Below are 21,619 nucleotides of genomic sequence, written 5' to 3'. Positions count from 1 at the left end.
AAGGCAGGGTCTAGCTAGCTGCTGCAAACATATCTGCTGAGAAAGTGCAGCCTGCCTCTCTGTCCACATTCACCTCTCCATCCAGCTCTCACTGGGTGAATTCAAACCTTGCCTAGAATCCAGAGGACAGAGGAGCCTGAGAAAGGTTATTTCCTGGGCTCCCCGCCCCCGAACCCAAAGGAGACTGTAGGAGCAATTCCAGATAGGTACCTGGTGTTGGTAAACAATTTTCAACACACCTAGAATTTCAGATTTCTAGACTCAACTTCATTTCATCTGCCAGAATTCCACAGTCCTGATGTTTCAGAATAATATTCTCTGGGTATCTCAGGGTTACAAATCTTCCCAGCCTGGAATTCTCCATCTCAGAGGGGCTGGAGTTGACAGGACCTCAGAGATCATCTATTGCTGTCATCCACCCCCTCCCCATCACATGCATGTCACGCCTGCCAGAGTCATCCTGCGAAGCCCATGGCCCTACAGGGCCAGGGGACAGAAGGCCGTCTAGCTGGGTGTCTGTGCCCACGAGGAGGTTTTTTTCCTTGTACGGAGTGCATCCCCTCCCTGATCCGCAGTCCCCTGCTAGGGAAGCAGAGCTTTTGCCCACCAGGTGCTGGCCAGCCATGTCACGTAGGTCCCCACGAGGGACCTTGGTCCTTCTGGTCTTTTTGGGGAGACTCACCCCACTCCATTGTTGGGAGAGAGGAGTCCCTTGGTCAGAAGATTCAGGAGGACCAGGGGAAAGAAGAAAAGAAGCAGGGGAGGGAGGCTAAGGAAAGCTGGCCCCGCCTCCGTGGGCAGGAAAAGGAGGAGACGGAGCCTGCTCTCTGCCGGGCTCTGTCTTCATCATTTGTTCCAAGCAGACACTGACATGGTCAGGCTCTCTGACTGGAGAGTCAGGGCGGTGGTGGAAAGGGGGTGGATGCTGAGAAGGGGCTCCTCAGAGGGGATCTCCGGCCAGCCCCGACACCCTGTCCACAGGGAGCACAGGCAAGGAACAGGCGGGAGGCCCGGAGGAAGGAGGTGGGCTTCTAGGCAGCACTGGGGTGGCCAGTCCCCCATCCCCCTTCAGTTCTGCCTCCGGAACCACAGTCCCAGACCTCCCTTCCCCCACAGGCCCCCGGGCAGGCGACTACACCTACCGCGAGGGCCTCGAGCACAAGTGCAAGAGGGACATGCTGCTCGGCCGGCTCCGGAGCGCTGAGGACCAGACGTGGAAGCGGATCCGGCCCCGGCCCACCAAGACCAGCTTCGTGGGCTCCTACTACCTGTGCAAAGGTGGGTGGGCCGCCGCAGGAGCGGGCGGCACGGCCGAGGGCCCAGCTGCCCACAGCTGGCTGCGGCTCTGCGCCTCACTGCAGGCAGACAGGCAGACAAGACAGGGGTGGTCTGGAGAGGATGGAGTCCACGTAAGAACAAGCAACCCCGGCCCTGACCAGCTCTGCAGACAGATGAGAGCCTCTGGGTGTTACACTCGAGCTGGGGCCTCGGTGGCTCCTGGGTGGGAGGATCAGAGAGTTCTGATCCTTGCTGCTGGGCCCCAAAGGGCTATGGGAAGGATGTGGAGAGAATCTATGTAAAGCACTGGAGACTGGACCATAGTAAGGGCTTGACAGACACTAGCTTTTAAAAACTCGTGTGTTGTCATCATCCTCCCTTCTGGCTCACGTTGGGTTGACATGTTGTGGATATTCGGCAGGTACCTCATTTGCTTTCTTCCTCTTCCCAACCAAGCGTCTGGGTGCCATCTGGGTCCAAGACCTGAACAGTCTTGATAGTGTTCAGAGCTTTAGAGTGTCACCCTTTTGTTGCCACCGCCACACATCCTCACGACAACTCTGAGTGAGGAAACTGAGGCTTTGGGAGCCCGCCCCAGACTCCGCCTTTGTCCCCCAACCCAGCCCGTGGCAGTAGCCCACTCAGGCTTTCTGGATCAGCTCGTTGTCTTCCCGGCTGGTTCTAAGAGCTAGATTTATTTTGTTTAATATTTACTTACTTACTTTTGGCTGTGTCGGGTCTTGGTTGCGAGATCTTCCTTTGCAGTATGTGGGCTTTTCTTTCAAGTTGTAGCACACGGGTTCAGTTGCTCCACCACATGTGGGATCTTAAGTTCCCTGACCAGGGATTGAACCTGTGCCTCCTGCATTGAAAGGTGGATTCTTAACCACTGGACCACCAGGGAAGTCCCTCAGCTGGATCTTAAAGACTTGTCGTTTCTGAGCCTGAAGGTCTCCTCCGGTCGTGCCCAGCCAGTGTGGATGAAATCCCGATTCCATGAGGCCTACAAGTCCCCCGTCGGCCCTGAGCAGTCGCCACATACACTGAACCCTGACTCTTGCACACATTGTGCCCTGGGAACCTGATCGTCCTCTGCTCCTCCTTCAAGCAGTGCCCAGATCTTGGGAGCCCCCCCAGGGCTCCCCGATGGACTCAGAGTTGGTCACAATGCAGAGCCCACTGTCTGTGGGGTCACTTGGCCACCGGCCTGCTCATCCCTGTGTGCCTGGCCAGGGGCCAGGGGCGACTTAGAGTGTAAGGGAGGGGGACGAAGAAAGAAAAGCAGTTCCCACTGCCAGGAAATGGCTGGTCTCCAGGTTATAAACCTGCTGCCTTCCCAGCTCCCTGGCCCCCAGGAGTTTATTTATTATTATTCTATTTACTATCATTATTTTTTATTTTATATATTATTTCACTTAATTCCTACAACAACCGTGTTCTCGTTTCATGGACAGCCGAGGCTCAGGAATAACAAGGAATCCCCAGGCCACGTCTGCCAGACCCCAAGGCCCATGCTTTCCATCACCAGGGGTATTTTCCTTGTGACTAATAATAATATAATAATAATAATAAAACCTCCCATGTTTATTTAGAGGCTTATATATGTCTGGGCTTCCCTGATGGCTCAGATGGTAAAGAATCTGCCCACAATGAAAGAGACCCTGATCCCTGGAGTGGGAAGATCCCTTGGAGGAAGGGCATGGCAACCCATGCCAGTATTCTTGCCTGGAGAATTCCATGGATAGAGGAGCCTGGTGGGCTACAGTCCATGGGGTTGCAAACAATCGGACACAACTGAGCGATTAACACTTTCACTTTCTATATGTCTACAAAGACCATTTGTGCCTGCCATCTTGCCTGGCCCATACACAGCAGGTCTGTGCAGGGGAGGAGCAGGGATGACCGCATACTCTCCCAAGCCCCGCTGGGTGGCTGCCTGTCCTTCCAGCCGCGGCAGTGGCTGTGAGGGTGCTGCGGTGCCGTCCGCCTGGCGGACAGTGTGTCCTGTTGCCTCTTTGCAGACATGATTAACAAGCAGGACTGTAAGTACGGGGATAACTGCACCTTCGCCTACCATCAGGAGGAGATCGACGTGTGGACGGAGGAGCGGAAGGGCACCCTTAACCGCGACCTGCTCTTCGACCCGCTGGGGGGCGTCAAGCGCGGCAGCCTCACCATCGCCAAGCTCCTCAAGGAGCACCAGGGCATCTTCACTTTCCTCTGTGAGGTACCAGCCCCTCCCCAGTCCATGCACAGACTGGGGTGGGTTTCACGGTGGGCGATGAGCCCGGGGACCTGAGGGTTTTGGAGGCCTGTCCTTCCAATGAGTAGGTTCCTGGGACTGTCATAAAGTTAGGCCCATAGGACCCTATGGCACTAGAGCCCAGATCCCATCCAGTCCCCTCATTTTGCGGAGGTGGAAACTGAGGCCACAAAGAAAAGGAACCACACCTGGCTCTTGACTTCCGGCCACCATAGGCCAGACTCAGTGCCCTAGGAACTCATGCTAAGCCCCCCGCACTTCCTTGTTCAGCTGTGCTGGTTTAATGCCCATGGCACCTTCCGGCCCACTTCCCTGCCTGTGTCCAGGCCAGGTCCTCTCCCCGGGGTGCCCTCCCCACGTTTCTGCGTCTTGGACCCTCTGAGTCTCAAGGGTGATGCCAGCAGCCCCACCAAGCTGTTCATTTCCTCCCCAGAGCTGTCACAGGAGACCCTGCTGGCCCCTGCCTCCCCACCAGGCATCACGTGATGCGGGCAGGGACAGGCTCCATCTCTGGGAAGTGAGGGCACTGGGTCTGGGTTGCCGGCAGGGTTTGGTGCTGCTCGGCCAGCCCCCATCCTTCACACAGCCAGCCCTTCCCTCTGACTTAGAGCAGGTGGGCCTCCCGCTCCCTTCAGGGGACCACAGCCTGCAGCCTAGTGGGTGCATAGACGTCACAAAGCACCTGCGGTTCTGTTAGATCCTTCTTCGGTTTCACAGTGGATCCGTGGGACAGAGCAGGTGTGGTTTTCCCCTGGGTTACAGCTGAGGAAATGAAGGCTCAGAGATAAGGAGTAACTCCTGCCCCAGGCATTTGGAGTGGTGGGATCAGAGAGGTGGGGGCCAAAGACCCTGGGGTTCCCTTCCTCATCCCCCTGACTCAGGGCAGGGCTTGCAGGGACCCAGTCTGTCCCTCTGGGATGGCCATGCTGGTCCCAGCCCACCCCCTCCCTGGGCAGATCTGCTTTGACAGTAAACCCCGAATCATCAGCAAAGGCACCAAGGACTCTCCGTCTGTCTGCTCCAACCTGGCTGCCAAGCACAGCTTCTACAACAACAAGTGAGTGAGGCCCACAGCCAGACCCATGGCCTGGATCAGGGAGGGAGCAGGTGGAGAAGCCCCCTGGGGCAGCTTAGATGCCTGGGGAGCAGTTGTGGCCATAGGGTGGGCCTAGGGTGTCAAGGCAAGGGGCAGGATTTGAGACTCAGATCCAGCATCCACCTGGAAAGGACAGAACCACATGTACTGAGCATCTACTATAGTCCAAGCATTTTCTTACATATTTTAATAATCAAATCCCAGGGACGGGGGAGCCTGGTGGGCTGCCGTCTATGGGGTCACACAGAGTTGGACACGACTGAAGTGACTTAGCAGCAGCAGCAGCAGTCATTAAAGTCCTCCTGTGTGGAGGAGTGAGTGTCTCTGATACATGGTTGACAAAGCTGAGGCTCAGAAGCTGCTTACTCAGACAGCAGGTGAGGGCCACATCCCTGACTCCCATCCAGCGCCCTCCACTGTCCTGACACAGGCATTGGACAGTGAGTGTGAGAGGCTGGTGGGGTCCAGCACCCACATATGGTCCCTCTGATTTCTCTTGGCTGTACCCCAGCCTGAGTTGATGGAATCAGAGTTGGGTCCAAACCCCAGCTCAGACACTGGTCTGTTTTATATCCTCTGACCTCTGTGACCCTTGGTTTCCTCTTCTATAATGTGGATGTTAATCCCCATCTCCCAGGGTTACTGGGAAGGTAGTTAAAATTCCCAGCCCAGAGGAGATGCTCAGGCGTCATCCCTCTGGGTGCAAGACCAACTCTGGGGCATCAAGCTGGGGAACCCAAGGGAGATGCCCTTTCTGGGGGTCTGGTGCAGCTCCTTCCTAAGCCATCTCCAGGGTGAGGCTGGGAGAAGGGCACACTGCTGGGATTTGCAGTAGACCTGCCTGAGCATAGGACCCCCGCCCCTTCCCTCCTGTGCCAGTGGTGAATAGGGGGAGGCAGCCGGGTAGGAGATCCTCATCAAGTGTCTGGCACAGATACAGGGAGGGGGCCTCGGCCAGGGATGGGGGTCTGCAGACTGGCTCATGCCCCACCCCCCGCCCGCCAGGTGCCTGGTGCACATCGTCCGCTCCACCTCCCTCAAGTACTCCAAGGTTCGCCAGTTCCAGGAGCACTTCCAGTTCGACGTGTGCCGCCACGAGGTGCGATACGGCTGCCTGCGCGAGGACAGCTGCCACTTCGCCCACAGCTTCATCGAGCTCAAGGTCTGGCTCCTGCAGCAGTACTCAGGTGAGGACTCAGGTGGGGGCTCAGGTGGGGGCTCAGATGAGGGCTCAGGTGAGGATTCAGGTGGGGGCTCAGGTGGGGGCTCAGGTGGGGGCTCAGGTGAGGGCTCAGGTGGGGGCTCAGGTGAGGATTCAGGTGGGGGCTCAGGTGGGGGCTCAGGTGAGGATTCAGGTGGGGGCTCAGGTGAGGACTCAGGTGAGGATTCAGGTGGGGGCTCAGGTGAGGACTCAGGTGAGGGCTCAGGTGGGGGCTCAGGTGGGGGCTCAGGTGAGGACTCAGGTGGGGGCTCAGGTGAGGATTCAGGTGGGGGCTCAGGTGAGGACTCAGGTGAGGATTGAGGTGGGGGCTCAGGTGAGGACTCAGGTGGGGGCTCAGGTGAGGGCTCAGGTGGGGACTCAGGTGGGGGCTCAGGATCGAGGCTCAGGTGGGGGCTCAGGTGGGGGCTCAGGTGAGGATTCAGGTGGGGGCTCAGGTGAGGACTCAGGTGGGGGCTCAGGTGAGGATTCAGGTAGGGGCTCAGGTGAGGACTCAGGTGAGGATTCAGGTGAGGATTCAGGTGGGGGCTCAGGTGGGGGCTCAGGTGAGGATTCAGGTGGGGGCTCAGGTGAGGACTCAGGTGAGGATTCAGGTGGGGGCTCAGGTGGGGGCTCAGGTGAGGGCTCAGGTGAGGATTCAGGTGGGGGCTCAGGTGAGGACTCAGGTGGGGGCTCAGGTGAGGACTCAGGTGAGGATTCAGGTGGGGCCTCAGGTGAGGACTCAGGTGAGGATTCAGGTGAGGGCTCAGGTGGGGGTTCAGGTGAGGGCTCAGGTGAGGGCTCAGGTGGGGACTCAGGTGAGGGCTCAGGTGAGGACTCAGGTGAGGATTCAGGTGGGGGCTCAGGTGAGGACTCAGGTGGGGGCTCAGGTGAGGGCTCAGGTGAGGATTCAGGTGAGGGCTCAGGTGGCGGCTCAGGTGAGGACTCAGGTGGGGGCTCAGGTGGGGACTCAGGTGGGGGCTCAGGTGGGGGCTCAGGTGAGGACTCAGGTGGGGGCTCAGGTGAGGACTCAGGTGAGGATTCAGGTGAGGGCTCAGGTGAGGATTCAGGTGGGGGCTCAGGTGAGGACTCAGGTGGGGGCTCAGGTGAGGACTTAGGTGAGGATTCGGGTGAGGGCTCAGGTGGGGGCTCAGTTGAGGACTCAGGTGGGGGCTCAGGTGAGGACTTAGGTGAGGATTCGGGTGAGGGCTCAGGTGGGGGCTCAGTTGAGGACTCAGGTGGGGGCTCAGGTGAGGGCTCAGGTGAGGGTTCAGGTGAGGACTCAGGTGAGGACTCAGGTGAGGATTCAGGTGAGGGCTCAGGTGGGGCTCTGATGAGGATTGAGGTGGGGGCTCAGGTGGGGGCTCAGGTGAGGACTCAGGTGAGGGCTCAGGTGGGGGCTCAGTTGAGGACTCAGGTGGGGGCTCAGGTGAGGGTTCAGGTGAGGACTCAGGTGAGGACTCAGGTGGGGACTCAGGTGAGGATTCAGGTGAGGGCTCAGGTGGGGCTCTGATGAGGATTGAGGTGGGGGCTCAGGTGTGGGCTCAGGTGAGGACTCAGGTGGGGACTCAGGTGAGGACTCAGGTGGGGGCTCAGGTGAGGACTCAGGTGAGGATTCAGGTGAGGGCTCAGGTGATGATTCAGGTGGGGGCTCAGGTGGGGGCTCAGGTGAGGACTCAGGTGGGGGCTCAGGTGAGGACTCAGGTGAGGATTCAGGTGAGGGCTCAGGTGATGATTCAGGTGGGGGCTCAGGTGGGGGCTCAGGTGAGGACTCAGGTGGGGGCTCAGGTGAGGACTTAGGTGAGGATTCGGGTGAGGGCTCAGGTGGGGGCTCAGTTGAGGACTCAGGTGGGGGCTCAGGTGGGGGCTCAGGTGAGGGTTCAGGTGAGGACTCAGGTGAGGACTCAGGTGAGGATTCAGGTGAGGGCTCAGGTGGGGCTCTGATGAGGATTGAGGTGGGGGCTCAGGTGTGGGCTCAGGTGAGGACTCAGGTGGGGACTCAGGTGAGGACTCAGGTGAGGATTCAGGTGAGGACTCAGGTGGGGGCTCAGGTGAGGATTCTGGTGGGGGCTCAGGTGGGGGCTCAGGTGGGGGCTCAGGTGAGGGCTCATGTGGGGGCTCAGGTGAGGACTCAGGTGAGGATTCAGGTGAGGGCTCAGGTGGGGGCTCAGGTGAGGACTCAGGTGGAGGCTCAGGTGGGGGCTCAGGTGAGGATTGAGGTGGAGGCTCAGGTGATGACTCAGGTGATGATTCAGGTGAGGATTCAGGTGAGGACTCAGGTGGGGTCTCAGGTGGGGCTCAGATGAGGATTGAGGTGGGGGCTCAGGTGGGGGCTCAGGCAAGGACTCAGGTGGGGGCTCAGGTGAAGACTCAGGTGAGGGTTCAGGTGAGGACTCAGGTGGGGGCTCAGGTGAGGACTCAGGTGAGGTCTCAGGTGGGGACTCAGATGAGGATTGAGGTGGGGGCTCAGGTGAGGATTCGGGTGGGGGCTCAGGTGAGGGTGAGAGGACTGCAGGGTTCAGAGGAGGGCAGTGATGTTGTGATGGGGGCTGCAGAGAAACCAGTACTTCCTGGACATCCTAGGACTCAAAGGCTCTGCATTAGGGGGCTTCCAGGCCCAGAAGACCCTGGGTTTATCCCTGTGTGGGCACTGCTAGGGGAGCCAGTGCAGAGGAGCCAGGAGGCAGAGCTCCATGGGCCATCTGGGTGGTCTGGTCTCCAGCAGCCCCTCACTGAGCCCCACTGCTCCTCTGTGAGGCAGTGATGTCAGCTCCGCCTCAGCAATGAGGAGGTTAAAAGCCATTCACTTGCTCGCTGGCTCACCTGACGGGATTCCTTGAGCACCTACTCCATCAGGGTCCTGAGTGAGCATGTGGAGGCCCCTGGCCTCAGGGCCCTGGGATGTACATGAGAGCAAGGCAGACAGTCGGACGGGGAGGTAAGGGACCCTCCATCCTTCTGCTCCAGGAGGCACACTGTCCCCTGCTGCCTGTCATCGTTCACTTAACAGCATTTTTGTTCTGTGTGTGCAGCATAAAATAACGGTGCATCTAACAAGCCTTGTCTTCTGAGAGTTGGTGGAGTAGGGTGATAGAATTTCAGACGTACATCAGTAACATGAGGAAAGGAAAGCAGAGCAGGAAGACGGAGAGGGACTCGGGATGGGGCATTTGGGATTAGGAAGTCTGGGAGGGCTTCTCGGAGTAGGTGGCATTTGAGCAAGGAAGGGCAGAGAGAGCATTCCAGGCAGAGGGATCAGCAAGGCTGGCAGCCAAGGAGCAAGCTTGATACAGAAGGAAGGACGTCTGTGAGGGCAGAGCAGCTCCGTGCTGGGGGGAGGGGCAGTATCAGAGATGAGGCCTAAGAGGTGAAAAAGTCTCGAGATCATAACAGAAATAGAAATAGTTGCATGCATGTGTGCATGCTAAGTCGCTTCAGTCACGTCTGACTGTGACCCTATGGACTGTAGCCCGCCAGGCTCCTCTGTCCGTGGGATTCTCCCAGGCATGGATATTGGAGTGGGTGTTCATGCCTTTCTCCTGAGGATCTTCCCCGACAGGGATTAAACACCAGTCTCTTATGTCTCCTGCATTGGCAGGCAGGTTCTTTACCACTAGCGCCAGCTGAGATTGTTCTAAATACAATGTGCAGGGTTCGGGGGTCGGGGGTTGAGCGGGTAGAGTTGTATGACCTGATCAGTGTTTTTAAGAATTCGCTCTAGCTACTGGGTGGAGAACAGAGGGGCCAAGGGCAGATGGAGGGGGGTCCGGGGGTGTGGCTCAGGCCCTGGTGGCAGCGGTGGAGGTTGTAGAAGTGATTGGATTCTGGGTATTTTGATGGTGGAGCCAGCGGGAGCTGATGAACCAGACATGATGTAAGAGACAGAGAAAGGGCATCAGGTTGACTCCAGTGGGGACTCTGTGGGCTGAGACAGGGAGGAGCAGGTCAGGGGATCACGTCTAGGCTTGTGTGGGATGTGGGGCGGTCTGAGCTGCCTGTTGGACTTCAGGTGGAAAGGTCAAGCAGGCAAGCCAGATGGGGGTCTGGAAGGTCCCAGGAGAGCTCTGGGCTGGAGATGCATCCATCAGCAAGAAGGTGGGTGCCAAGCAGATGCCTGGCCGAGTAAGGCCCTACTGGGGAGCTGCCGTGGGGGAGCGATATCCACAGGGCCAGACTGCAAATGAAGTGGGTCTGCAGAAGGATCTAGAAGACCAGAGCTGGGTTGGGAGGAGGGCAGGCCTCGTGGAAGAGGCTGTGAGCTGCCCCTTGGAGGTGCGCTCAGTGTCCACAGTCAGATTGGGAGGGTCTGGGCCACCAGGCTTGGGTATCTGTCCTTTACCAAATGGCAGTGAAGTCCTGGCCCCTTGGTAAGCGGGGCAGCCGGGCTGGGCCAGACATGAAACCCTAAGAACCTGTGGGCTAGAGGCCACCGAGCAGGGGTCAGACTTGAGGTCCCCACTGAGGGAGGCAGGGGACAGGGGAGGGACAGAGACACTGGCGTGGGTACAGGGAGGCCCCTGTCATCCTGCAGAGCCCACATCTTGCTCCTGCATCTTATTCTCTGTGGGACCTGGAATAAGACCTGGAATCAGGCCTCTGTCTCCAGCAGCAGATGAACCAACGGGCCTAGAGAGCATGCAGGGTATCCCTGCTCCCCTCGTCTTTCCCTGGCCTAACTGGGAAGTGGGGCTCCTCCCTGGGCCTGGGGTGGCATCAACACCTCTTGGACCCCCCGCCTTTCTCCTCACTGAGCTCCAGGGATGCCATGTCTTTCCCCCCTCTCTCTTTCCAGGCATGACCCACGAAGACATCGTCCAGGAATCCAAGAAATACTGGCAGCAGATGGAGGCTCACACAGGGAAAGCCAGCAGCAGCTTGGTAAGACCCTGGGCTGGCATAGGGGGTGGGGTCAGCCCCCACAAGGGGCATCCCCCGTTCCCCATCCCTTTGGTTTATCTTTATGTAATGGAGAGTCCAGCTCTTTGTAATCTCATGGACTGTAGCCCCCCAGGCTCCTCTGTCCATGGGATTCTCCAGGCAAGAATACTGGAGTGGGTTGCCATTCTCTTCTCCAGGGGATCTTCCTGACCAAGGGATCAAACCCAGGTCTCCTGCATTGCAGGCAGATTCTTTACCATCTGAGCCACCAGGGAAGCCCCCATCTCTTTACCTAGTCGTCATTTATTTAACAGAAAATTTTAAGAAGAACACAAAGAATTTGTGTATAGCTTTTTCTAGAGTCCCCTGATGTTAACATTTTACAACTGTCCACACTCACTTTGTGCTGTGTGTGTGTGTGTGTGCATACACACATATACATTTATTTATAGAAACACACACTTTTCTGAACCATTAGAGAGTAAGATGGAGACATGATGCCCCGTTACCCCAAAATACTTCAGTGTAAAAATAAGGACACTCTCTTCCATAATAACCACAGTACAGTTACCAACATCACCAAATTCACGCTGGGGTGATTATCCGGATTGTGCTGTACTGTACACACGTGTTTAGTTGCTCAGTCATGTCCGACTCATTGTGACCCCATGGACCGTAGCCCGCCAGGCTCCTCTGTCCGTGGGATGCTCCAGGCAAGAATACTGGAGTGGCTTGCTGTTTCCTCCTCCAGTGATGTACTATTATTCAAATTTTTGTGACTCCTCCCCAGATCCCAGCAACACATTGTATTCCTTTATTGTCTTGTGTGTGTGTGTGTGTGTGTGTCTTTGATCGCCTTTAATCTACAGCAGTTACTCAGTCTTTGTGTTTCATGACATTGACTTTTTTTTAATATTTATTCTTTATCTATTTGGCTATGCTGGGACTTAGTTGTGGCACCTGGGTCTTTAGTTATGGCTTTAGTTATAGCTTTAGGATCTTTAGTTACGGCTTTAGTTATAGCTTTAGGATCTTTAGTTACAGCTTTAGGCTCTAGTTCCCTGACCAGGGGTCCAGGGCCCCTGCATTGGGAGCACAGGGTCTTTAGCCACTGGACCACCAAGGAAGTCCTGACATTGACATTTTTGAAGAACCAGATGCTTTGTAAAAGGCCTGTCTATTTGGGATTGTCTGATTGGAGACATGTCACCTCCATTTGTCCCTTCCCCGGTAACTTGATTAAAGGTGCCTCTACTGGAAAGCTTTCTCTGTTGTGAAGTTGATCTCTCCTCCTTTGTAATGAATGACTGTCTTCCTGGAGGGCCTCTGAGACTCTGTAAACGTCCTGGTGTCCCTCAGCCTTTGCCCCCACTGCTCATATCACTTCCTATCCCTCTGGATCCTCACCCGGGTCCCCTGCCGTGAGCTGGCGCGTGGTGGTGTTTTCGGGAGGGGAGACTGAGGCTCAGGACACGCTAGAGACTTGCCTGGGAGAGCAGCAGAGGTGGTCTTGGGTTCTCTGACGGCTCGTCTAGAGTCCACTCTGCTCCCGACCCAGCCGCTCCATCCCCGTCAGCCTGAGGGCACCTCATTCATAAACCGCGGATCAGAATCTTGCCTGCCATCTCCAGGGCCAGTGTGAGGCTCACAGGAGCTGACCATGTCCCTGCTCCACGCAGGGACCCCATCACCCCTGAAGCTCACACTCTCCCCAAGAGGCAGGGGTCATTATAACTCTATCTGATAGAGGGGAGAGAGGGGTGGTCTTAGGGCCCAGGAGACAGTCACGTGGGGGATGACTCCCACCATGCCCGGCCCACCCACTGGTCACCTAGGGAGGACCCTGGGCCTCAGGCCCCTCTTAAGGCCGGCCTGGGTATGGCTGGGAGCCAGGGAGCAGGCAGGCTGGCCAGTGGGGTATGCCTGGGCCAGTCTGGCTGACCTCGGCCTTCAGTTTCCTGGCCTACCTGCTCCTTCCTGGTCCTTTTTCTTTCTTCTCTTCCTAGTGGTTCTTGTCCTCCGCCCCTCTCCTACTCAGTCCTCTTCCCCACCCGCCATGCAGTTTATTTTTGCTGCTGGCCAGGAGCCCAGCTGGGAAGCAATGCAGGACTCAGGCTGGACCTGCAACGTCGTCTGCTAGAGAGAGAACACCAAGTCTGAACCACCGCCATTCTTCTGACCCCCCCTGCATCCTGCCCCCCTGAGATGCCACTCTTGGGCCTGGCTCAGGAACAGGCCTTCTGTGCCAGGCCTGGCTGTGGCCCGGGCATGAGGTGTCTCGCTTGCCATCAGAGGGTGGGGCCAATGGCAGCTTGAGGTCAAGGACAGGATGCCAGGGTAGAAGCTGCTCGGGCCTGGTGCTCCCGGTGCAGCTGTGCCACCGTACAGGGGAGCGGGAGCACCTGCCTCACACCAGATCTCTGTCCTCAGGCCACTTACCCGCGGCAGGGTTAGTGACCGCTCTGAGCCTCTGCTTCCACTCAGTTCAGTGGGAATGACCCCTACCCCCAGGTCTGCTGCAAGAAGATGCTGAGTCTGCAGTTCTGAAAAGGAAACTCTGTGGGCCAGCGTGGCTGTTCCTTAGAGCAGTGGCTAAGCCTTGGGACTCCCTGGACTCTACTTACCTCACCTGTGAAATGGGCCCTCTCACACTTCTGTGAGGAATCAATGGGACATCTCGAAATCACTGGTGACACGTAAACTTCCTGCCAGCTTTAGCCAGGCCGTGGGATCTGAACCACCTCGTGTTGACTGATTCGTCTAGTTGTGAGGGCCAGGCCCAATAGAGAGCAGGGCCTAGAGGGTGCGGATAGGGGCCTGCCAGGTAGCTTTAGCCAGGTTACAAAGGCGGGATTTTACCTTGCTGTTGGGATGTGTGTTAACCTGGGGCTGAGCCAGGCTGCATGAATCCCAGCAAGAGGGTCATTCAACACACAGGAGGGACTTTCCTGGCAACCTAGCACTTAAGACTCTGTGCTTCTGACATAGGAGACACGGGTTCAATCCCTGGTCAGAGAACTAGGCTCCCAAATGCTGGGTGGCACGGCCAAAACAAACAAACAAAAATCCAACAAAGTGAGAGCCCCCTCCTGCTCAGGGGAGGCCCTGGTCTAGGCAGTGCCAGGGACAGAGGATCCTCCCATGGCAGGAGAGGAAGAGGAGAGGGCTGCCTGGAGGGGTGACCCCACATCTGAGGCCCCAGGGAGCTTGGGAAGGTCTTGCTGACAGGAGGGCCAGCAGGGTGGCCAGCACAGTTGGGCGAGGGGTTGCAAGTGGTAGGAGACAAGGCTGATGGGCACTCCTTCCATCTCTCGCCCAGCCCCCGACCCTGCCCCAGGCAGGAGTGCAGAAGAGCAGGCCCTCTGCCTGCAAAGGAAAGGCTGAGACAGAGAATGGGAAGGAACATGGTAGGGCTTCAGAGAGGCTGGGACTTCCCTAGTGCGCCAGTGGCTAAGACTCCATGCTCCCAATTCAGGGGGTCCCGGGTTCAATCCCTGCTTAGGGAACTTGATCCCATACGCTGTAACTAAAAGATCTTGCAGGCCATAACGAAGATTGATGATCCTGCATGCCGCAACTGAGACCTGACACAAACAAATAAAAATAAATATTAAAAAAAAAAAGAGAGAGTCCAGGGCTGCTCAGAAGTCTGTCCCACAGATAGGCTGGCAGGCTCCTCCAGCCCCACCCTCTAGGACCTGCTCGCCACCAGGCCTGGCCCTCATAACTAGATGAGGCAGTCAGCGTGAGGTGGTTTAGGTACTATGGCAGCCCACAGGATGGCCAGCTGCTACCTAGGAGAACTTCAGGGAAGGCTTCCTGAAGGTGGTGCTTAAGCTGAATTTCAGAAGTTTCCAGAACAAGCCTGATAGAGAGGGGCATTCCAGGCATGTGCAAAAGCAGGGAGCTGCGAGGTCACAAGCCATGCCCAGGGACACTCCAGCAGCTCCACAGAGCAGGCCCGTGGGGACTAGCCAGATAAGGTGACAAGTACTCCTTCAGGAGACCAGAGCCCTGTCCCAGGCCTGGCCCCCATGCTGAGAGGCCGTGGGGCCTGGAGTTAGGGGGTCAGTTCAGTCCAGTAGCTCAGTCATGTTTGACTCTTGGCGACCCCATGGACTGCAGCACTCCAGGCCTCCTGGTCCATCACCAACTCCCGGAGTTTGCTCAAACTCACGTCCATCGTGTCAGTGATGCCATCCAGCCATCTCATCCTCCGTCGTCCCCTTTTCCTCCTGCCCTCAATCTTTCCCAGCATCAGGGTCTTTTCCAATGAGTCAGCTCTTCACATCAGGTGACCAAAGTATTGGAGCTTCAGTTCGGCATCAGTCCTTCCAACGAATATTCAGGACTGATTTCCTTTAGGATTGATTGGTTTGATCTCCTTGCAGTCCAAGGGACTCTCAAGAGTCTTCTCCAACACCACAGTTCAAAAGCATCAATTCTTCGGCACTCAGCTTTCCTTACAGTCCAACTCTCACACCGTACATGACTACTGGAAAAACCATAGCTTTGAATAGATGGACCTTTGTCAGCAGAGTAATGTCTCTGCTTTTTAATATGCTGTCTAGGTTGGTCACAGCTTTTCTTCCAAGGAGCAAGGGTCTTTTAATCTCATGGTTGCAGTCACCATCTGCAGTGATTTTGGAGCCCCAAAAAATAAATGTCACTGTTTCCATTGTTTCCCCATCTATTTGCCATGAAGTGATGGGACTGGATGCCATTATCTTAATTTTTTTAATGTTTCTGCTCTTTCACTTCCCACCAGTAAGTGGGAATGGAACTGCTGACTCCGAGGCTCCAGGCAGCTTGTGTGTCAGACCCCGGGGCCTCAGCCTGGTCCTGTGGCTTCACCAGCCCCTCTCACCAGCAGGGTGCCCCACGGACTCACGGGCCCAGCACCTTTGACCTGCAGATGAAGTTTGTGTGTGGCCAGTGCTGGAGGAATGGGCAGGTGGTGGAGCCCGACAAGGACCTCAAGTACTGCAGTGCCAAGGCGCGGCACTGGTGAGCCAGGCGCCAGGCAGGGGCACGGGCGGTGGACGGGGCAAGCGCCACGGGTGAGAAAGCCGGGCTCTCTGAGGAGGTCACACAGCCCGCTGTGTCCTGCAGCTGGACCAAGGAGCGGCGGGTCCTCCTGGTGATGTCCAAGGCCAAGAGGAAGTGGGTATCGGTGCGGCCGCTGCCGTCCATTCGCAACTTCCCACAGCAATACGATGTGAGTGCCAGGGCGGGGTGCAGGGTGGCATCAGGGCTTCAGATATGGGGCCCAGGAGGGCTTGCCCGCTGGCTGGGGCCATTACACTGTCCAGCAGGACTCAGCAGACTTTCCCTACGCCCCCACTGCAGCTCTGCATCCACGCACAGAACGGCCGCAAGTGCCAGTACGTGGGGAACTGCTCCTTCGCACACAGCCCAGAGGAGAGGGACATGTGGACGTTCATGAAGGAGAACAAGAGTGAGTGGGCAGGGTGGGGCAGAACTGACCCCGACAGCCCCACTTGGCAGGCCCCAGGGCACCCGCTGAACCTCACTTTGCTGCCAGGGCCATGCCCTCTCTGGGTCTCCAGTGGACCAGGCAGCCCCGCAGCTGGGGTCCTGCAGGGGTCGTGGGACAGAGTGGAAGCAGGATCCATGCTCACCAGGCCCTCCGTCCCCTCTTGCCCACCAGTCCTGGACATGCAGCAGACCTATGACATGTGGCTGAAGAAACACAACCCTGGGAAGCCAGGGGAAGGGACGCCTGTCGGTTCACGGGAAGGAGAGAAGCAGATCCAGATGCCCACGGACTACGCCGACATCATGGTAACGCCCACCCGCAGGCTGGTCCCAGCTTGACCTGGCAGGGCCGAGGGGAGGGCCTTAGTCTCCTGGGGGAAGTGGTCTGGGCAGAGGGGCGGGGAGTGGGCACCCACGGTGGCCGTGTCCCCAGATGGGGTACCACTGCTGGCTCTGTGGCAAGAATAGCAACAGCAAGAAGCAGTGGCAGCAGCACATCCAGTCAGAGAAACATAAGGAGAAGGTGTTCACGTCCGACAGCGACGCCAGCGGCTGGGCCTACCGCTTCCCCATGGGCGAGTTCCGGCTCTGTGACAGGTGCCCCCCGGGGAGGGCCGGGCCGGGGGGCCGGAGTGGCAGGGCCTGGAGGGCTGTGGGGCGGCTGGCTCTGGTTCTGTTTGGCCGGGAGGTGGCAGACGGGGGTGGCGTGTCCAGAAACAGTCACTCCTGGCATGAGGACCATGGGGGCATTGGAGGCGGGGACTGCTCCTCCATGTGTGAGATCCTCAGGGAAGGCTGGGCCAGGCCTGCTGTCCTGGGGCTGACGCTGCTGGGGAGAGCCTTGTCGTTGGGGGGAATGGGGACTTCCAGCCCCAGGCCGGGCAGCCTGTGGAGGCCAGGGCGCAGGGCTTGGGCAGTGAGCCTCCTGCTGCCCGCAGGCTCCAGAAGGGCAAGACCTGCCCGGACGGCGACAAGTGCCGCTGCGCTCACGGGCAGGAGGAGCTCAACGAGTGGCTGGACCGGCGTGAGGTTCTGAAGCAGAAGCTGGCCAAGGCCCGCAAGGACATGCTCCTGTGCCCGCGGGACGACGACTTCGGCAAATACAACTTCCTGCTACAGGAGGATGGGAACGCCCCTGGTGCCGCCCCGGAGGCCCCTGCCACTGCCGCCGGCACCGGGGACTAGGCCAGCTCTCGGCCACAAGTGAAGTCCTAGGATCAGGGGTCAGGGGTGGAAACAGAGTGCTGTTAGGAGGACTGGGGCCAGCCAGGGCTGGGGGCAGGGGGCATTGGGCAGCCCCCCACCCCGGGGCCCCATCCATCCTCTCTGCCCCCACCCCCACCACCGCCCCCGTGCATACCCAGGTGCACGAACTGCAGCCTTCCCCCTTACCCCTTGGTCCCAGGGTTCTTATCCTACCGAAGCCCTGGGCAGTGCCTCCCCTCCCCGACCCCAGCTCTCCTGGTTGTGGAGGGAGGGGTCTGGCTGACCCCTCCAGCTTCAGCCTATAGCTTTAACTTCTGTCTGCTCCTCAAGGGGGCCCAATGCTCAGGGCTGGGGAGCCTGGGGTCCCCCACTTGAATCTGCAGCAGGAGGGTCCTTCTCCCTGCCCCACTCCCACCCCACCCTCCCCGCCCCTGGGGGCAGATCAGGACACAACAAGGGCAGGAGGCCCCCAACTAGCTTTAAAACACAGCCCCAGGACAGGACTGGAGACACTGCACAGGTCACTTAACCCTCTGGGGCCTCAGTTTCCCCTCTGGTTGGAAGAATGGGAGCTGCTGGACTTCATGGTCTCTGCAGCCTGACTGGGGAGCCTGGCTCTCTGCTGAGGCCATCTGCCCAGCCCTTCTTCTTTGTGGGCCACTGAATGTAGATTGTAGATCATCGGAGCCTTCAGAGATAACACACCCCCAACCACCATTTTGCAGATAGAAAAACTGAGGCCTAGGAGAGGGGAGTGATCTGCCCAGCATCCCCAGCACACGGCATGGCTCAGCTGGGATGCACATGTGGTCACAAGACTCAGGGCCAGTTACCAGCTGGAGCCTCCAGGCTCTCGGCAGGGATGTGACAGTCTCTGAATCAGCAGCTGGGATCCCAGGCAGCCCCACCCAGGGGTGGGTCATGTCCACACCCTGTAGAGGGACAGTTCCCTCTGAGGATGGTCGGAAGGAGTGTAGCAGTGAAGGTCACTTCCCTATGGCCTGCTCCAGAGAGGAGGTTACCTGGCAGGGCGCTTGTGGGCTCAGGTTCTGCACAAGGTCCTGGGGGGGAGGGGACTGGGAGGGTGGGCAGTCATGGGACGTGGGGAGAAGGGAGACTTGACCGTGGGCACCATGGGCTGCTCCAGGATCAGACACAGCCCCTCTTTCTTAGGGACTCAGCAGAGTCCTTCCACCTTCTCCCCTCAACCCAGACATACAGTTAGGACCATCCATCCCAGCCCCTCCCTGATCCTGGCCCTACCAGCTGCCTGGGACCCCAGCTGACCCCCAACTCCCACCCGCCCCCCCCAACCAAGCCCTCTCCCATCCCACCTGTCTGATGTGTCTGCGTGCACCCCCTCCTCTCCATCCCACCCACTGTGGGCAGACCCAGCCTCCCCCGGTTCCCTAGACATTCCAGAACGCCCCACCATTGGCACAAGAGGTGGGGTCCCCCGGAAGGAGCCGAGGACCAAGGCTGGAGTCAGTGGTGAGGGGTGGGGGGTGAGACAGAGAGAATGGAATACCCTTTATTTCCCCTCCAACAAGAATTTCGAGTGTGCGATGATATGATGACGGGCACCCTGGGCCACAGAGAACCCCGTTCTCGCCGCCGCTGCCCGACCTCTTCCTGATAATTGTGGCATGCATCGTTCCTCTCCCCGCCCCTCCCCCCGGCAGGCCAGCACTGAGGGGTCTGGGTGCTGGTGGCGTGGCTGGGGGCGGAGGAGAGACCCGAGGTGGGGGCCGTGGCCGTGAATGCTGATGACGCTTGTTTCCCCTGATCCGTGCGTTGCAGTCTGTCGTCACCAGCCTTGTTTCTAGTGTGTATATATGTCGCCCCCGTGATGCATATATACACAGGTATTAAATATATCGCTCTATATAATATTATATATGTGTGTGGTATCCGAGGAATCACATCTAATGATAAAGAATGAGGGCTAAAGATAAAGCATTTGGCCAGAAAATGCAGCCATCCTGGCATAACGAGGAGGACTTTTCGGGGTCAGCAAGCCTTTTGCAAGGATTGAGGGACTGAAGTGGGGTGGGGAGGGCAGGTACTTTGGGCAGCAGGGGCAGAAGTGGTCCCTGCCTGGGCTCAGCTCTGCCTCAGAGCTTCCAGACCACCCCTGCTGAGTAGGGAGGGAGCACGTGTGCTCAGGGAAAGAAAAGGGCTTGGTGTCTGTCTCCCACCTGAAGGAATAGGGTTAGAATCCAGATTTTTCTTCTTCTCCAGCCTGTTATCCATGCAGAGGCCCCTGGGATGTTGGGGGCACCCTGGCCTGGCCGGAGCTGGATTCCCCCGTGGGGTTGGAAGAGAGCCACAGGCAGGCAGGGAGCAGGAGGTGGGGGTGGGAGACAGGCGTGTACTCTGAATGATGAGTGTGTTTATTTCAGTTGTGAACCCGACCGAGAGGCTCAGAGAGTTGGAGCGGGCCTGTGTCCCCCCCCGCCAGCAGGCAGGGACTAGACATCACGGCAGATACGGCAAAGCGGGGACAGGCACCCCTGATGTGAGGGTCCCTTAGGGATGGGGCTGGGAGGGAGGCTGCGTTTCTCAGGTGGGCAGTAATCAACTTAATGGTCCTTTAAAAATGTCTGTGTATTAAAAATTTAAGAATACCACACTTTAATATTAAATATTCATAAGGTCTAGTATCTTGATAATAATGTAGATGTTTTAATAACAATTTTTGTCCTTCTTAAAATAAAATGAAAGAAACTTGCTTCTTTTAGCCTTTGTTCTAGAAAATAAACACGTGCACTTTGACCTCTGTCCCCGAGGTGTCACTCCTGTTCCTCCCTTCCTAGCACTTGTGCCAGGGGGCCCTTGTGGGACGAGCTGGCCGGCTGGCTGGCATGCCCCAAGGCAGAAATTCCGAGGGGTGAGGGGCAGAAGGTCTGTGTCCTTGCGCAAACAAGGCAGCCCGCTGACCCTGGCTCACACAGAGCCTCGCTGGCGGGGACAAACTACTCTCGGTTTAAGTGGCCCCATGGGCCACCCTTTGCTGGCTCTTCTGCAGCCTGTCTGCTCATGGCCTCTGTGTGGGGACTCAGCAGTACCCACACTTTCCTGCTTTTACCCTGTACTATCTCTGTGCCCTTTCTGGGGGTGGCTTATTCAAGAAAGGTAAGGGGCTCTGACGTGCTTTGGAACGTGAGCCTTTGTGCAGCCTGGACTCCTTGGTGCCTGAGGGAGGTCTGAGTCACATGGGACCAGCTTCCTCATCTTTAAGAGACAGCAAACTGGATCAAGGATTCTCAGTTGGGGATCCTTGTATCTGCCGGAGGCCCTTTTGCAAATCTCCTGGATTATGTGTGGCTACAGGTGACGGAAGGGGTCCTGACGGGAGCAAATATCATTGAGAGTAAGCTCTTGCCAGACAATTTCAAACTACATGGTGCAGTGGCTCCAGGGACAGAGGTTGAAGGTCTGTGAATCCTCTGAGGACAGGGAATCATCTGGGCTGGGTACTCAGTAGGGGCTCAGATGCTTGATAAATGACCAGATGAATAACAGGAGCAGCTGACTTGATGGAGCACCTTCTGCATGCCAGGCACTGTGGATATAGCAAGTCTGTCTCTATAGCAACCTGAACATTTGGAGTCCACATCTCAGCTCACAGAGGTTCCATGAAGGGTTCCAAGGACCCTCAGAAAAGAGACAAAAAAGATGGAGGATCAGTGGCAACTGGGTGATCAGCAGGGTCCCTTCAGCACTGGTGTTCTGGGGTTCCCAGCACCCCTGGCTGCACTGTGAAAAACCAGCAGGGTATGTCAAGGTCCAGCTCTCAGGAGAAAATGCAGACCCGTCCTCAGGCCAAAGAGATCGTTAACATGCATCAGAACCTCCTTTAAACTTAGAAAGTCAAAGAATAAGATAAGCAATACTTCAGTGAACCGAGTGGACTAAATTCTCAAAAATTCCCCTAAATTCTCATCCAGTTTTCTCTTAGCTCAGGTTGGTAGGCATTAGCTGAACACTCGTCCCATCTCAGATCTTACAGATGCAAGATGATAGACAAAACGTGGCCTTCCGGGAATCCAGTCTGTGGGGTGGAGATGGGCCTCTAAGGAAGAGTGTAGGATGATGTGACAGACAGTGGTGGGAGACACCAGGTGCCACGGAAGGTACCACATCCACGCTAGGGAGCTGGGGAGGGCTTCCTGGGGGGAGGTGATCCTGGATTTGAGCC

General features: G+C 57.4%; 1 protein-coding gene across 5 annotated transcripts in view; it reads left to right on the top strand.

Moving 5' to 3' along the window:
- Nucleotides 1–18,504, top strand: part of ZC3H7B (zinc finger CCCH-type containing 7B) — a 55,954-nt gene extending 37,450 nt beyond the window's left edge. For 2 of the 5 annotated variants that reach the window (XM_055566399.1, XM_055566406.1), the window contains exons 13-23: nt 1,117–1,278; nt 3,300–3,505; nt 4,498–4,598; nt 5,643–5,824; nt 10,628–10,713; nt 15,584–15,720; nt 15,826–15,931; nt 16,063–16,171; nt 16,385–16,518; nt 16,646–16,809; nt 17,151–18,504. In XM_055566399.1, coding sequence (XP_055422374.1) covers nt 1,117–1,278; nt 3,300–3,505; nt 4,498–4,598; nt 5,643–5,824; nt 10,628–10,713; nt 15,584–15,720; nt 15,826–15,931; nt 16,063–16,171; nt 16,385–16,518; nt 16,646–16,809; nt 17,151–17,397 — 1,634 coding nt within the window. In that variant the 3' untranslated portion in view covers nt 17,398–18,504. The remainder of the gene's footprint in view (nt 1–1,116; nt 1,279–3,299; nt 3,506–4,497; nt 4,599–5,642; nt 5,825–10,627; nt 10,714–15,583; nt 15,721–15,825; nt 15,932–16,062; nt 16,172–16,384; nt 16,519–16,645; nt 16,810–17,150) is intronic. The other 3 variants (XM_055566409.1, XM_055566402.1, XM_055566411.1) reach the window with 2 other exon arrangements.
- The last annotated feature ends 3,115 nt before the right edge of the window (nt 18,505–21,619 follow it).

Source organism: Bubalus kerabau, chromosome 1, assembly GCF_029407905.1.
Source record: "Bubalus kerabau isolate K-KA32 ecotype Philippines breed swamp buffalo chromosome 1, PCC_UOA_SB_1v2, whole genome shotgun sequence".
Taxonomy (NCBI): Eukaryota; Metazoa; Chordata; class Mammalia; order Artiodactyla; family Bovidae; genus Bubalus; species Bubalus kerabau.
This window is presented reverse-complemented; position numbering and strand designations above follow the sequence as displayed.